Source organism: Hippopotamus amphibius, chromosome 2 (assembly GCF_030028045.1).
Source record: "Hippopotamus amphibius kiboko isolate mHipAmp2 chromosome 2, mHipAmp2.hap2, whole genome shotgun sequence".
NCBI classification, from domain to species: Eukaryota; Metazoa; Chordata; class Mammalia; order Artiodactyla; family Hippopotamidae; genus Hippopotamus; species Hippopotamus amphibius.
This window is the reverse complement of record NC_080187.1, coordinates 159,621,408-159,637,128: the sequence shown is the minus strand read 5'-3', so window position 1 is coordinate 159,637,128 and position 15,721 is coordinate 159,621,408. Positions and strand designations below refer to the sequence as shown.

Genomic DNA, 15,721 nt, shown 5'->3' with positions numbered 1-15,721 from the left:
AAATTTCTCTATCAGTGATTCACAGATTTGGGTTAAAGCTTTGTTTTATAGTAAAATGTAGGTACACTTGGTGGCCTTTTTTTTTCAGTTACATAACATTTAGGATCAACATAGCCACAGTTTTCTTGTGGCTGCTCCTGTCAAAAGGTAGACTATATTTCTCCACCCTTTGAATCTGGGGTGACCTGTGACTCCCATTGACCAATAAAATAAATCAAGTGATGTACAACTTCTGAACAAGGCCTCAAGAGTATTGCCCATGTTCCACTCTTGCTAACTCATGCTCACCATGTAAATAAGTCTGGGCTAGTCTACTTGAGAATGAGATCCATAAGAAGAGAGAGTCCTAGCCAGGTGTCAACACCAACTGTCAAACATATGAACACCCTGCTCCAGTTGCTTGCAGCTGCATGAGTGCTTTCAGGCAAAGCCAGCAGAACTGCCAAGCTGCACCAAACCCAAATTAACATGATTAAGGACTGGAATCAAGATGGCAGAGTAGGAGGATGTGCGCTCACTCCCTCTTGCAAGAGCACCGAAATTACAACTAACTGCACTAAAGTGAGGGTTCTGAGCCCCACATCAGGCTTCCTAACCTGGGGGTCCAGCAACGGGAGCAGGAATCCCCAGAGAATCAGACGTTGAAAGCCAGCAGGATTTGATTGCAGGACCTCCAGAGGACTGGGAGAAACAGAGACTCCACTCTTGGAGGGCACACAAAAAAGTGTGCTTACCAGGACCCACGGGGAAGGAGCAGTGACCCCATAGGAGACGGAACCAGACCTATCTGCTGGTGTTAGAGGGTTGCCTGCAGAGGTGGGGGACAGCTGTGGTTCACCGAGGAGACAGGGGCACTGGCAGCAGGGGTTCTGGGAAGTGTTCATTGGCATGAGCCCTCCGAGAGTCCGCCATTAGCCCCACCAAAGAGCCTGTAAGCTCCAGTGCTGGGTAGCCTCAGGCCAAACAACCACCGAGGTGGGAACACAAACCCACCCATTGGCAGACAAGCAGATTAAAGTGTCACTGAGCTCCACCCACCAAATCATATTAAAGTTTTACTGAGCTCCACCCACCTAGCCCAACCCACCATCAGTCCCTCCCATCAGGAACACCCACGAGCCTCCTAGATAGCTTCCCCCACAGGAGGGCAGACAGCAGAATCAAGCAGTATCAGCAGTATTTCATCTTGTGGAATTGAAAACCACAGCCACAGAAAGACAGAGAAAATGAAAAGGCAAAAGACTTTCTACCAGATGAAGGGACAAGATAAAACACCAGAAAAACAACTAAATGAAGAGGAGATAGGCACTTTTCCAGAAAAAGAATTCAGAATAATGATGGTGAAGATGATCCAGGACTTTGAAAAAAGACTGGATGCAAAGATTGAAAAGTTGCAAGAAAAGTTTACCAAGGACCTAGAAGAATTAAAGAACAAAAAAACAGAGATATGCAACACAATAAGTGAAATGAAAAATACACTAGAAGGAACCAATAGCAGATTAGCTGAGGCAGAAGGGCGAATAAGTGAGCTGGAAGATGGAATGGTGATCATCACTGATGTGGAAGAGAATAAAAAAAAAGAATGAAAAGAACTGAAGACAGCCTAAGATACCTCTGGGACAATGTTAAACACACCAACATTCGCATTATAGGGGTCCCAGAAGGAGAAGAGAGAGAGAAAGGACCTGAGAAAATATTGGAAGAGATTATAGTTGAAAACTTCCCTCACATGGGAAAGGAAATAGCTACCCAAGTCCAGGAAGCTCAGAGAGTCCCAGGCAGGATAAACCCAAGGAGAAACATGCCAAGATGTATATTAGTCAAATTGACAAAAATTAAAGACTGAGAAAAGTTATTAAAAACAACAAGGGAAAAATGACAAATAACATACAAGGGAACTCCTGTAAGGCTAACAGCTGATTTCTCAGCAGAAACTCTGCAAGCCAGAAGGGAGTGGCATGATATATTTCAAGTGATGAAAGGGAAGAACCTACAACCAAGAATACTCTACCCAGCAAGGATCTCATTCAGATTTGATGGAGAAATCAAAAGCTTTACAGACAAGCAACAGCTAAGAGAATTCAGCACCACCAAACCAGCCCTACAACAAATGCTAAAGGAACTTCTCTAAGCGGGAAACAGAAGAGAAGAAAAGGACCTACAAAAACAACAACAAAACAAGTAAGAAAATGGCAGTGGGAACATACATATCGATAATTACCTTGAATGTAAATGGACTAAATGCCCCAACCAAAAGACACAGACTGGCTGAATGGATACAAAAACAAGACCCATATATATGCTGTCTCCAAGAGACTCACTTCAGACCTAGGGACACATACAGACTGAAAGTGAGAGGATGGAAAAAGATATTCCATGTAAATGGAAATCAAAAGAAAGCTGGAGTAGCAATACTTATATCAGATAAAATAGGCTTTAAAATAAAAAATGTTACAGGAGACAAGAAAAGACACTACATAAAGATCAAGGGATCAATCCAAGAAGAAGAGATAACAATTGTAAATATATATGCACCTAATATAGGAGCACCTCAATACATAAGGCAAATGCTAACAACTATGAAAGAAGAAATTGACAGTAACACAATCATAGTGGGGGACTTTAACACCCCACTTACACCAATGGACAGATCATCCATACAGAAAATTAATAAGAAAACACAAGCTTTAAATGACACAATAAGTCAGCTTGGTTTAATAGATATCTAGAGGACATTACATCCAAACACAGCAGATCACATGTTCTTCTCAAGTGCACATGGAACATTCTCCAGGATAGATCACATTTTGGGTCATAAATCAAGCCTTGGTAAATTCAAGAAAATTGAAATCGTATCAAGCATCTTTTCTGACCACAATGCTATGAGAGTAGAAATCAATTACAGGAAAAAAACTATAAAAAACACAAACACATGGAGGCTAAACAATACACTGCTGAATAACCAAGAGATCACTGAAAAAATCAAAGAGGAAATCAAAAAATACCTAGAGACAAATGACAACGAAAACACAACAATCCAAAACCTATGGGATGCAGCAAAGGCAGTTCTAAGAGGGAAGTTTATAGCAATACAATCCTACCTCAAGAAACAAGAAACATCCCAAATAAACAATTTAACCTTACACCTAAAGAAACTAGAGAAGGAAGAGCAAACAAAACCCAAAGTGAGTAGACAGAGAGATATCATAAAGATCAGAGCAGAAATAAATGAAATAGAAACAAAGAAAACAATAGCAAAAACCAATAAAAGTAAAAGCTGGTTCTTTGAGAAGATAAATAAAATTGATAAACCTCTAGCAAGACTCATCAAGAAAAAGAGGGAGAGGACTCAAATCAATAAAATTAGAAAGGAAACAGGAGAAGTTACAATGGACACCACAGAAATAAAAAGCACCATAAGAGATTACTACAAGCAACTATATGCCAATAAAATGGACAACCTGGATGAAATGGACAGATTCTTAGAAAGGTATAACCTTCCAAGACTGAATCAGGAAGACATAGAAAATATGAACAGACCAATCACAAGTAATGAAATTGAAACTGTGATTAAAAATCTCCCAACAAACAAAAGTCCAGGACCAGATGGATTCACAGGTGAATTTTATCAAACATTTAGAGAAGAGCTACTACCAATCCTTCTCAAACTCTTCCAAAAAACTGCAGAGGAAGGAACATTCCCAAACTCATTTTATGAAGCCACCATCACCCTGATACCAAAACCAAAGATACTACAAAAAAAGAAAACTACAGACCAATATCACTGATGAATTTAGATGCAAAAATCCTCAACAAAATACTAGCTAACAGAATCCAACAACACATTAAAAGGATCATACACCATGATCAAGTGGGGTTTATCCCTGGAATGCAAGGATTCTTCAATATACAGAAATCAATCCATGTGATACACCACATTAACAAATTGAAGGATAAAAACCACATGATCATCTCAATAGATGCAGAAAAAGCTTTTGGCAAAATTCAACACCCATTTATGATAAAAACTCTCCAAAAGGTGGGCATAGAGGGAACCTACCTCAACATAATAAAGGCCATTTATGACAAACCCACAGCAAACATCATTCTCAATGATGAAAAGCTGAAAGCATTCCCTCTAAGATCAGGAACAAGACAAGGATGCCCACTCTCGCCACTACTATTCAACATAGTTTTGGAAGTCCTTGCCACAGCAATCAGAGAAGAAAAAGAAATAAAAGGAATCCAAATTGGAAAAGAAGAATAAAACTGTCACTGTCTGCAGATGACATGATACTATACATTGAAAATCCTAAAGATGCCGCCAGAAAACTACTTGAGCTAATCAATGAATTTGGTAAAGTTGCAGGATACAAAATTAACACACAGAAATCTCTTGCATTTGTATACACTAACAATGAAAGATCAGAAGGAGAAATTAAGGAAACAATCCCATTCACCATGGCAACAAAAAGAATAAAATACCTCGGAATAAACCTAACCAAGGAGGCAAAAGACCTGTACTCAGAAAACTATAAGACACTAATGAAAGAAATCAAAGACAACACAAACAGATGGAGGGACATACCATGTTCTTGGATTGGAAGAATCAACATTGTGAAAATGACTATACTACCCAAAGCAATTTACAGATTCAATGCAATCCCGATCAAATTACCAATGGCATTTTTCACAGAACTAGAACAAGAAATTTTACAATTTGTATGGAAACGCAAAAGACCCCGAGCAGCCAAAGCAATCTTGAGAAGGAAAGACGGAGTTGGTGGAATCAGACTTCCTGACTTCAGGATATACTACAAGGCTACAGTGATCAAGACAGTATGGTATTGGCACAAAAACAGAAATATAGATCAATGGAACAGGATAGAAAGCCCAGAGATAAACTGTGGTCAACTAATCTATGACAAAGGAGGCAAGGATATACAATGGAGAAAAGGCAGCCTCTTCAGTAAGCAGTGCTGGGAAAATTGGTCAGCTACATGTAAAAGAATGAAATTAGAACATTTCCTAACACCATACACAAAAATAAACTCAAAATGGATTATAGACCTAAATGTAAGGCCAGACGCTATAAAACTCCTAGAGGAAAACAGGAAGAACACTCTTCGATGTAAATAACAGCATGATCTTTTTTGATCCACCCTCTAGAATAATGGAAATAAAAACAAAAATAAATAAGTGGGACCTAATGAAACTTCAAAGCTTCTGCACAGCAAAGGAAACTATAAGCAAGATGAAAAGACAACCCTCAGAATGGGAGAAGATATTTGCAAACGAATCAACAGACAAAGGATTAATCTCCAAAATATATAAACAGTTCATCCAGCTCTATATCAAAAAAAAAAAACAACCCAATCAAAAAATGGGCAGAAGACCTAAATAGGCATTTCTCCAAAGAAGACATACAGATGGCCAAGAGGCACGTGAAAAGCTGCTCAACATCACTAATTATGAGAGAAATGCAAATCAAAACGACAATGAGGTATCAGCTCACACCGGTTAGAATGGGCATCATCAGAAAATCGACAAACAGTAAATGATGGAGAGGGTGTGGAGAAAAGGGAACTCTTGCACTGCTGGTGGGAATGTAACTTGATACAGCCACTATGGAAAACAGTATGGAGGTTCCTTGCAAAACTAAAAATAGAACTACCATATGACCCAGCAATCCCACTGCTGGGCATATACCCAGAGAACACCATAATTCAAAAAGACACGTGCACTCCAGTGTTCATTGCAGCACTATTTACAATAGCCAGGACATGGAAGCAACCTAAATGTCCATCAACAGATGAATGGATAAAAAAGATGTGGTACATATATACAATGGAATATTACTCAGCTGTAAAAAACAGTGAAACTGGGACATCTGTAGAGACATGGATGGACCTAGAGACTGTCATACAGAGTGAAGTGAATCAGAAGAGAAAAATACTGTATATTAACATATTATATGTGAAATATAGAAAAATGGTACAAATCAACCGGTTTGCAAGGCAGAAATAGAGACCCAGATGTAGAGAACAAACATATGGACAGCAAGTGGGGAAAGCAGGGAGGGTTGGGGGGGGAATGAATTGGTAGATGGGGATACCAAATTCTACACTCTAAATATATGCAGTTTATTGTATGTTAACTGTATCTCAATAAAAGTTCTTAAAAAAAAATTAACATGGTTAAGTAAAATAGCTGTTGTTGTAAGCCACCAAGTTTGGGGTGGTTTATTACGTGGCTATAAATAACTGATACAGAAATATTAATTGAATATGTCCAAAACAGGAGACACTTGGCTTGGTTTGGTAGGCAGAGCAGGCCAATGGCTAAAGTTTTTTGCACCAAAGCTCAGTTTAAGCCAGTAATGAAATGTGGCAGCATTAAAATAGAAGTAAAAGTCCAGATCAAGAGAAATATCAGTCCCAATTTCCTTTCTGATGATTAGACTAGATTATTAGATCAGGCTTAATATTTTTAAAAATGCTAAACTTGCTGGAGAACCTGCACAAAGAATAATCAACATGGTGAGCAGTCTGTTAACTTTAATATGCAAAACAGTTGACAGCTTAAAGTATTAACCTTGACAAAAATAACAGTAAGGACATGACAGTTCTCTTAACATTTTGACAACACCTCATACAGGAAATCAAATAGGGTAATGATTTAAAGGGTAGGTCTAGGCAGATGAGTGGAGGATCAAAGGAGGCTAATTTCCTTTTAATATACGGAATAATTTTGACCATGTTATTATTATTCAATTCTCCATTTTAACTGCTTTCTACCAATTATTGTTTCCACTTTCTTCACCATGACTTTTCGGCTCACTCTCCCGTCTACTTCTACTTTCACCTTTTCACTTACAAATTCTTTCTCCATTCTGTTCAAATGTGAATAGTCTTTCTTCTTCTTCTTCTTCTCCATTTTATTCTCTCTTCTATTGATAGTCCCTTATTTCTTACACATACTTTTGTGCACATATGTGTGTTCATATTTATATGCTCATCTTTAAATATTTATAAATGTGTGTATATATGTACATTTTTTATACATCTGTGTGTATCATAGACTGTATGTTTCAGTTACATGGTGTGCCTAAAACTGAAAAAGAACTTTTTATTTCATTGGTTATAATTTATGCATGGGAGAGTGGGTACACTATCAATTATCTCTCCTCTTCCTTACAGCTGTGTGCTTCCTCCTTCCCCATCTTTTCTTCCTTCTCTATATTCCTCTGATCTCAGCTCTTTTCATTTTGCCTGTGGAACCTCCTTTCCATTGTTATTACCCTGCATCTTTCCACAACTTCTGCACTGAATATTTCAAACATGCATTCTGCCCGAAACTTGAATTTACCAGACACTTCTTTCCTAGCAGCCCACTGGATACTGATCTTTTCCCCATACCCTGTATACTAGGAAAGAGAGTTCTCTGGTTCCCCTTTGCTACGTTCAGACCTTCTGCATCCAGGTAAAGACTCTCCCTTCTTTGAGGTTTATTACCATCCAGCTTTATCACCCTCTCTATCTCCTCTTCTGTGATATCTCCTGATCGCCTGATCATTCCTTTAATGTGGGTTTCAGGCGCCTGACTCAGTGCCTTCCTCTCTACCCCAACTTCTATGTTCATGCTAAGACACATGGCCCATCAGTGGCCCATCAGTCCCACTAATATTCTTTTTCCATGTCCAGATCACCTCTCTTTGTTGTTCCATTAAACCTTCACCATTCTCCTCCAGCCTTTTTCTTTACCGTGTGCTTTCAGCAGAGAACTCTGCCTCTTCCTCCATGGGGAAAATTGAATCTAGCAGTGATGAGTTCTGTCAGCTGAATTCCTCCACACCTGCAAAGTTATCCGCAGCTGCATTCCTCCCACCTCTTTCCTTTTAGTCTCCAAGGAAAAGTTGTCATGTCATATTTTTACAGATAGTGCTGCGTGTTGTGCTTATGATTCCATCCTCTGAGCGCCTGCCTGACGGTCTCGACTTCCTCCCTTTTACTTCAGCTTCTTCCTGTAGTCCTCTCTTCCGTAGTCCGCAAACATATTCACATGCCATCCATCTCTTTAAAAACTTCTTCAGCCATACATTACCCTGTAACTATAATCCTCTTTACTTTCTAGTCAAGCTCTTATACTTTATAACCACGCCTATACCTTGTCTTCACTTTTCAACATTCCATTCAGGCTTCATCCTACTTCTATCATGCCATTAAAGCCGCACGGAAAAGGTTGTCATTTCCTAATTGCCAAATCTTATGGTCATTTTTCACTTTGATCTTGTTTAAGTATTTAACCCTGTTGATCAGTCCCTTCTTAGAATTCTCTACTCTGGATTCTGTGCCAGCACCTACTCTGGATTTATCTTTTGCTTCCCTGACTGTTTTCTCAGATTCCTTTGCCAGTCCCTTTACTTTAAGTATTTGTTTTCATTTTGGTTCTCTCCTCTTCTCACATCCTCCTCCTTTCTTATGTCTCTCTCTAGGCATTTCCATCTACCTACTCCCATGGCTTCAGTTACAACCTAGAGCAAGACCTAGTCGTGACCAACCTCTCCAGCCTCATTTCCCGCCATCTTCCACCCCCTACCTCATGATCCTGAGAAACCATACTGCTGTTGGACTTGACACACATCATGCTTTTCATACCTCAGTGTCTGTACACATATTATTTCCTTTATCTGAAATGCCCATCCTGCCCCGTCTCCATTCCCACCCTTCTTGAGGTGACTGTTTCCTTCTTATCCTTCACAATATAACTCAGACATCATCAGAAAGCCTTCACAGGCCCTTCTTCTTTTTCCCTGCCCAAGCTACGTTCTGTGTAATACCTGTGCTTATCCTTTTATTACAGCATTTGCCAATAACTTATTGCAATTACCATATAAAGGTCTGCTTCTCCACCTTACTGCTTCTTATGATAAAGAATCATGTCCTAGTCTTTGAATAATCAATGCCTAGAACAGTACCTAGTTTATACGAATTACTGAACAAATGCTTATTGATTAAATTTAAATCTATATCATAAACTTTGTTAAGTATGCAGTTTTGCGACCTTAAGCACATTCACATTGTTATTATGCTCACTAGAAGCTATCTGGACTCCCCACCTATAGGCCAGTTTGCCTCCATGCCATCCCTACATTCTTGCCAGTGTGATCTTTCTAAACTGTAAATGATGTTACTAGATGAGTTAAAACCCTTTTATTGCTTCCCACTGTGTACATCAGTGGTTTCATCACAAAGTTTTCACAGGTCCAAGCCGTAGTGAGAAAAAAAAATTAATGGACCAAGGTTTTCTAAATTTTTTCAACTTAAAGGTTGGGTGAATTAATGAATGGCAACACTAATCAAAATAAGAAATACTGAAATATGCATGGGAGGTAAAATAAGCTTTGTTTTAGATATGCTCAGTTTCATATGCCTGTGGAATAAGCACAAGGAGATACCTTGAAGGCAGTTGAATATTTGAGTCTGAAACTCAGAGGAGCATTCTGGGATGATGGTCTGTGTTTGGAAGCCATAAGCATTTAAGTAGAATCAAGGGAACAAATAATGTCTTTGGAGGAAAATATGAAAAGTGTTAAGAAAAGGTGATAAAATAACATTTAAGAGACCAGCAGCGGAAGAACAGCCATGATAGGTTAAGAAACAAAGCGAAAACCCTACATTTAAATCTTTTTCATGTCCTGCTGCCATGTGAAAGAGGGCAACAAGACCTTTGATACTAATGGCCAACCCAAAAGGCAGCGTTTTTAGTGGCTTTACTGTTTCCTCTACTGGAAGGATGATTTTTATCCATCTCTCTTGGATTTCCCTGGTTCTTTCTGCTTGAAAAAAAAAAAAAATTTAAGAAGCCAAATATGTTTGATCAGGCAATCTCGTCTAAATAGTGGAAATGGAACGGTTTTTTCTAGAGAGAAAATTGTCCAGCCAATAAGAATTCTGCTCTCACATTGACAGATACAAAAATTGCCTTCAAAAATGGAATCTATAGTGGAATTTTTGCTTCATTACAATTCAGTTAAGGATAAGGAATTTGTTCGGTTTTCACTTTTTTCTCTCACTTTGCAAAAAATATTATCTAGTCAATAAGAGTAATCCAAGCCCATAAAAAATCAGAAATAAACCTTAAAAGTCACAGTGTTTTTGGGAGCAGTGTAGCACATCAGAGAGATCAGGGATGTGGTAATTACACCTTGCAATGTATTCCAGCTCCAAAATGCAATAGCATTGTGGCTCTAATCAAATTACCTTCTATATGCTTTGGCTTGTCATCTGATGATAACATCTACTCCATGGAGTTGTAATGAAGATTAAATATGTGCATAAATTACTTCTCATAGTTCCTGGCACATAGTATTCATTATTACTTGCCTTTTAAAATGTATCACAATATTCATTGAGTGAAAAACGAAAGTAAACCAATTCAGAAAATTGGTAAATAACTAAAGGTTCATCTATCTGATGGAAAACTATGTATTTAAAACTATGTATTTAATATTATGCAGGCACAAAGAAAATATAAAAATGATGTTAATTGAAAAAACTAGGATTTCTCTCTAAAATGTAGCTGTAAGTGTATTTTTCAAGTTTACAAAATATTTGTATTGTAGCAAATAATAGATTGTAACTATTATTTCCTAATTATGTGTAATGTCATCAATTTACTTTCTTATAATGTGTTTCTAAACTAGCAGATGAAATACACTAGTAAATACTTACCCAATTTGACTTAAGTAATAACTTGAAACAGTTTAATGAAGCTAAGACAAATAATACATTAATCTATAATCTGAAATCTCTAGCTTTCTAGTAGCCCAAACTCTAGTGAAAGTAGCTTTAAAATAACAAGGAAACCAGGCCCACATTTGTCATATATTGGACCTTGTATGAGGGTTTCTTTGGGCTTCAGTTTCTTCATTTAGAATAGAGAAATTCTAATCCTAGATCTAACCCTTTCCCTACTTCATGAAGTTTATGGAATGCTATTGCTGAGTAACATGTAAAGCAATTGGAGGCTATTTTATTAAACTACATAATTTTTTAAAAGATATTATTGATTCGGACAGTAGAGAATAGCCTGCGGGCAGATTCTGCAAGGTGGTTCGACAGACACACCTACCTGCCTGTCAGCACAGTCCATGTTTGGCAGGTGGAGTCCATTCCTTACAGGAAGGAATGGGTGCTTCATTGTGTTTTAAAAGTCAGTAAGCTTTTACAAAACTAAGTAATTGACATTTTTCTCATTTCTGAGATCAAATTTTCATAAATCATTCAACCTGGATAAACTGAGAAGGTGGTTGACCTAGTAATTGTTGAAATATAGTAAAGACGTTGCAAAACATGATATTTAAGTATTTCCTCCTAACCTCTTACCTAAGCAAGATGTATTAAGGGTTCTAAATGGAAAGATATCCTAATATCATTATGAAAAAGAAACTAAAGTAAAATGAATCCATCTGTAAAGAAGAAGCCAGAAGAAGCACAACACAGATTCATCTCAGTAATCTGGCATTCCATCAACTCAGAATTCATAATAACTTAACTTCTTACAATACGTGCTGAGAAATTCTATTAGTGGTATATCAGGGTTTCTACTGGGAGTCATTTGTTAACAGTTAATTCAAGTTATTATCGTATTTTACAGTACAGTTAAAATCTCATAGTGACATTTTTCTTCCCCTTCCTCCACACTTCAACTTAGTGCAACTTTGTCTTAAAGGATTTCTGTAATCCTATGAATCATAATATTCAGAGTATATAAGACAGCACTAGTTTTTATCACTAAGGAAAGTCCAGCTAATACAGACTTATCTGTGAATACAGTGAATTGTCCAGTAAATCTTTTAGTTCAAGTATTTGCATCACAAGCTTAAAGCTGTTTTAATGGATGTATAACACATTTGAGAAATTCATAGTAATTTAAGCAAGATTTACCTTTTTACTCTAAGATCATTATTACATTTCTCAAAGCAAAGATTTTTTATGCACTGAATTATTTGTTTAATATTCCTATTTTCTGTTAACAGAACTCATGATATACGCAGAATCATCCAATGAACTTGAGCTGTTTTCAGGATTGCATGCAGCTGATTAGTCCATCTAAACCAGTGTGTATGACGCTAAGAATACCCTCATTCCTTTAGTGTCTAGCTCTGTGCTGTGTTTATTTGCAAAGGACCCTCATGCATGGACCCATATAAATGAGGCAAGCTGGAGCAGACTAGACTATGTCACTCACCAGGCTTTCAGGAGGGAGCATTGTGTATATGAAAACTGCTAGGTGTGATTTTCACTTATAAAGAAGATTTCTGTGTCTGTGACATCAAGCAAGATTTTTGGTTGAGGTTTTATGTTTACAGTAAAGAAAATAATAAGGAAAAGAAGACAATTAGCGATCTGATTCATCTTTTGTCAAGCAAAACTCTCATTGATTCAATGAGTGTGATCTCCCTCCCATAGAGTAATCTAAGAACCTACAGAATGACTTCTGAACTTTTAACTCCATTTTCAGTGCAATTGGTGAGTTTTAATCAACTGAAAAATCATTTATCTTTGACTCAGAAGCATATGTAGTCATTGCTAGCCTACTTATATTACTCAGGAATAGAAACTTTTAAAATGTAGTACAGAACATCTGGTTTTATTAGCACCAAATCATTTTTATATATTTAAATTATTTTCATGCCATGAGACATCAAGTTTTTCCAACCTAACCAGGTAATACCTGGCTTTCAAGGGAAGAAATGTAACGCATAACAGTTGTACAGTATACCAATGTGTCACTTATTTAGATAGGGAACAGATCTAAGACTGATAGTATTTCTGTAATGAAATACGTACTTCTTAGGTAAAAATCAGCTTGAAATTGCTCTACATTTAATATGCTGTGTTGTCATTGCATAGTAATGATTCGTTCATAAGCGTAATGCAAATAGGTAAATGTATTAAAATGAGTATCGTATATTGTTCATGTAGCATCTGAAGCGGACATAATCTGAAGATTTGGGTTAAAGTTTGTGTTTTTACTGTTTTTTTAACCTCAAGTACTTGGCACTCTGCACCCATGTCTCTCACTTGCAGTAATGCTTTGTTTCTTAACATGACTACCAGGAGTGCTTTGTCACAGGCAAATACTGTCCTTTTTCAGCCAAAACATTCCTGACAATAATTGCACTTTTCTGTATTCTTTTTTTTACCCTCCTGCCCCCTACCCCCAACTTAGGTTGGAAAGACTAGTGGACGTCCTGAGGAAGAAGGTTGGAACAGGGACCATGAGGACAGTGATCTAACTGAGAAAAAACGACAGTCTGGGGAAGCAATCACATCTGGTGACCAGGCTGCTTCATTCAACACTGTGTAAACACTAAAGCCTTAACTTAGCAAACAGTTGTTAGAAGTGGGACACTCCAACCACATTCCAAGCTGAGATAAAATCAAATCACAAATGTTTAACCACTTTGCTGCTGACTTGAGTTATTTATCCAAATGTATTAACTACGGACTTTTACCAATGAGTAGATATAAAGTTGCGGCTTATTTTGTAATTATTTTATATCTCACTGTATTTAATGTAAATATTTTTACTGAAAGACCTTTATAGAAACATAGTAAAGTTGATCAGGATCATATCTTCACGTGTGGCCCTTTCTGAATCAAAATGCAGCCAAGTAAATATTGTCTAAGCCTTAATCCACTGTGTTAGGTCAAAACTTCAAATACATGCATTTTTCAATATAGAGTTTACTTCTTAACCAATGAGAGAAGCACATACATAAGAGTGTATTGTCTTCCTTCAATGCATGCATGTAATCTTTGTTAGTATTAAAGAATATTAAGTATAGATACCAAGAATCAAATGCATAATTTGCTTTAATAAGAGTTTGGTACTTTAAAATTATATTAATCAAGGCATGATTTTTCTTTCACTACAAATAATGCACTGTTTTCAATAAAAAGAGGGCATTGTTAATGTGTACTTATAAATTCATGGTGTCAGTATTTTTTAATGTTGGTTCTGAATAACCATCTAAACTCTATTTAAGCTGTAGAAATTGCTAAGTCTGTCTAATAGGCTGGGATACTTTTGTCTTGAAAGTTAGCATGTGCCAGCGTGATGCTAAAAGGCAAGAGAGCCCATCAAATGTGTTAAGTATTCTTTTTTATTATTTTTATTTAGATTATCATTTGAGTTTTTGTTATGGAAGAGGAGGATCTAATATATAATATACAGTAAAATTATAATTAAAAATATAAGGACTTGGGAAAAGTAAACCTGTGATTTTGTTCAGGATACCTACTTTTTTTTAAGTTTAAGGGATAATTTAAGATAATTACAGCATGGCAGTCACTTCTAATTGTGAAATATGAATAAAACTAAGATTCATGTATTTGACTATAGGGAAAAATTCTTTTTTTTTTTTTTTTTGAGATTGAATAGTTGAGAAGCCAATAGAAAATAAATATGACTGGAACAGGATGAAATTGACAAGTAGAGATGGAATTAGTGAAAATTTTGTAAGCAAGTTGAAAATTTTCTAAGTCCATACAATTTTTTAATTTATTTTTAAGATTGAGCTAAATTATCTACCATTGCCTATTTTCAGGACAAGTACAGAATAATTTATTACATACACTATTGGAGATTATGCCTTTGAATTTTTTTTACTCTGCAGAAAAATGTAAGGTGCTTTTTCATAGGGTAACAAAAGAATAGTGATGCAAACAAGCTCTATTTCTTTCTTATTAAATCCACTGAATTAACTGATAGAATCATCGCATTGAGTTCAAATTTAGAATTTACTCATGTTGCCTACTTTTAATTTTTTTTAACTATGATAATTAGAAAATAAGGAACAATAGGTGTTAAAAATAAACTAACTGGATTTACTCGACAGTCCTAAAGAGAATTTATAGCCTCTCATAAACCAGTGACTATATAACTATAGAAATTTGGAATAATGTGGTCACGCATGTAGTCTCCACTCTGAGCTCTAATTGAAACATGTAACAGCTCCCTGTGTGAAGGAACAGCACCTTGCAAGTCATGTAGGTAAGTAAAGAGAAACAGTTCTTGTCAGAAAATAGTCCATTCCTGAATCCTCTTCGAGTCAATCACAGGTAAACTTGAATTTCCAATTTATTCCTGAAGAACAAACCTTTATTGAGTTATTTTGCTTGAGGTTTTATAAAACACAAAGTGTACAATACAGACATTTTACAATTTCCAAACATCTTTTTCTGTAACTAAACAATCAGATTAGCACAACCAGTTCCTATAATCAATATCCAGAGCTGTTACAGAATTTGATATTATAACATTAAATTTACAAAACAATTCTAACATCTACTATTGCTCAGTGTAGGTAATCTCCCCCAAATTACCACATCCCCTTGAAAATGAGTTGTCTACAAAATAACAAAATTGCTTCAAGTTGTCTTTTTTTTGGGGGGGGGGGCGGTATGAAGGGATAACCTACCCACTGAAGATCAGTTCTGTACATATTCAATTATAATGCAACTTCTGAAGTATTCCACACTGCCCAGAGAGGTTGCTTTGAGTTTACTTTAAACATCAAGTCTAATTCCTGTAGTAACATGAGAATTTACTTTGCCTTGTAAAAAATAAGTAGTTCAGAGGAAAAGCAGAAAAGATCACACAAACATGTAGCACTTGATGATTTACAAAGTCCTTTCCCATCTGTATTTTT

The 15,721-nt window shown here is 36.6% G+C and overlaps 1 protein-coding gene across 4 annotated transcripts in view; it reads left to right on the top strand.

Annotated features, from left to right (window-relative positions):
- The window catches only part of MIPOL1 (mirror-image polydactyly 1), a 303,368-nt gene extending 289,371 nt beyond the window's left edge, over positions 1-13,997 (top strand). For 3 of the 4 annotated variants that reach the window (XM_057720561.1, XM_057720558.1, XM_057720556.1), the window contains one exon: positions 13,237-13,997. In XM_057720561.1, the coding sequence (XP_057576544.1) occupies positions 13,237-13,303 (67 nt within the window). In that variant the 3' untranslated portion in view covers positions 13,304-13,997. Of the gene's footprint in view, positions 1-12,040; positions 12,534-13,236 lie in introns of all 4 variants that reach the window. The other variant, XR_009051220.1, reaches the window with a different exon arrangement.
- The last annotated feature ends 1,724 nt before the right edge of the window (positions 13,998-15,721 follow it).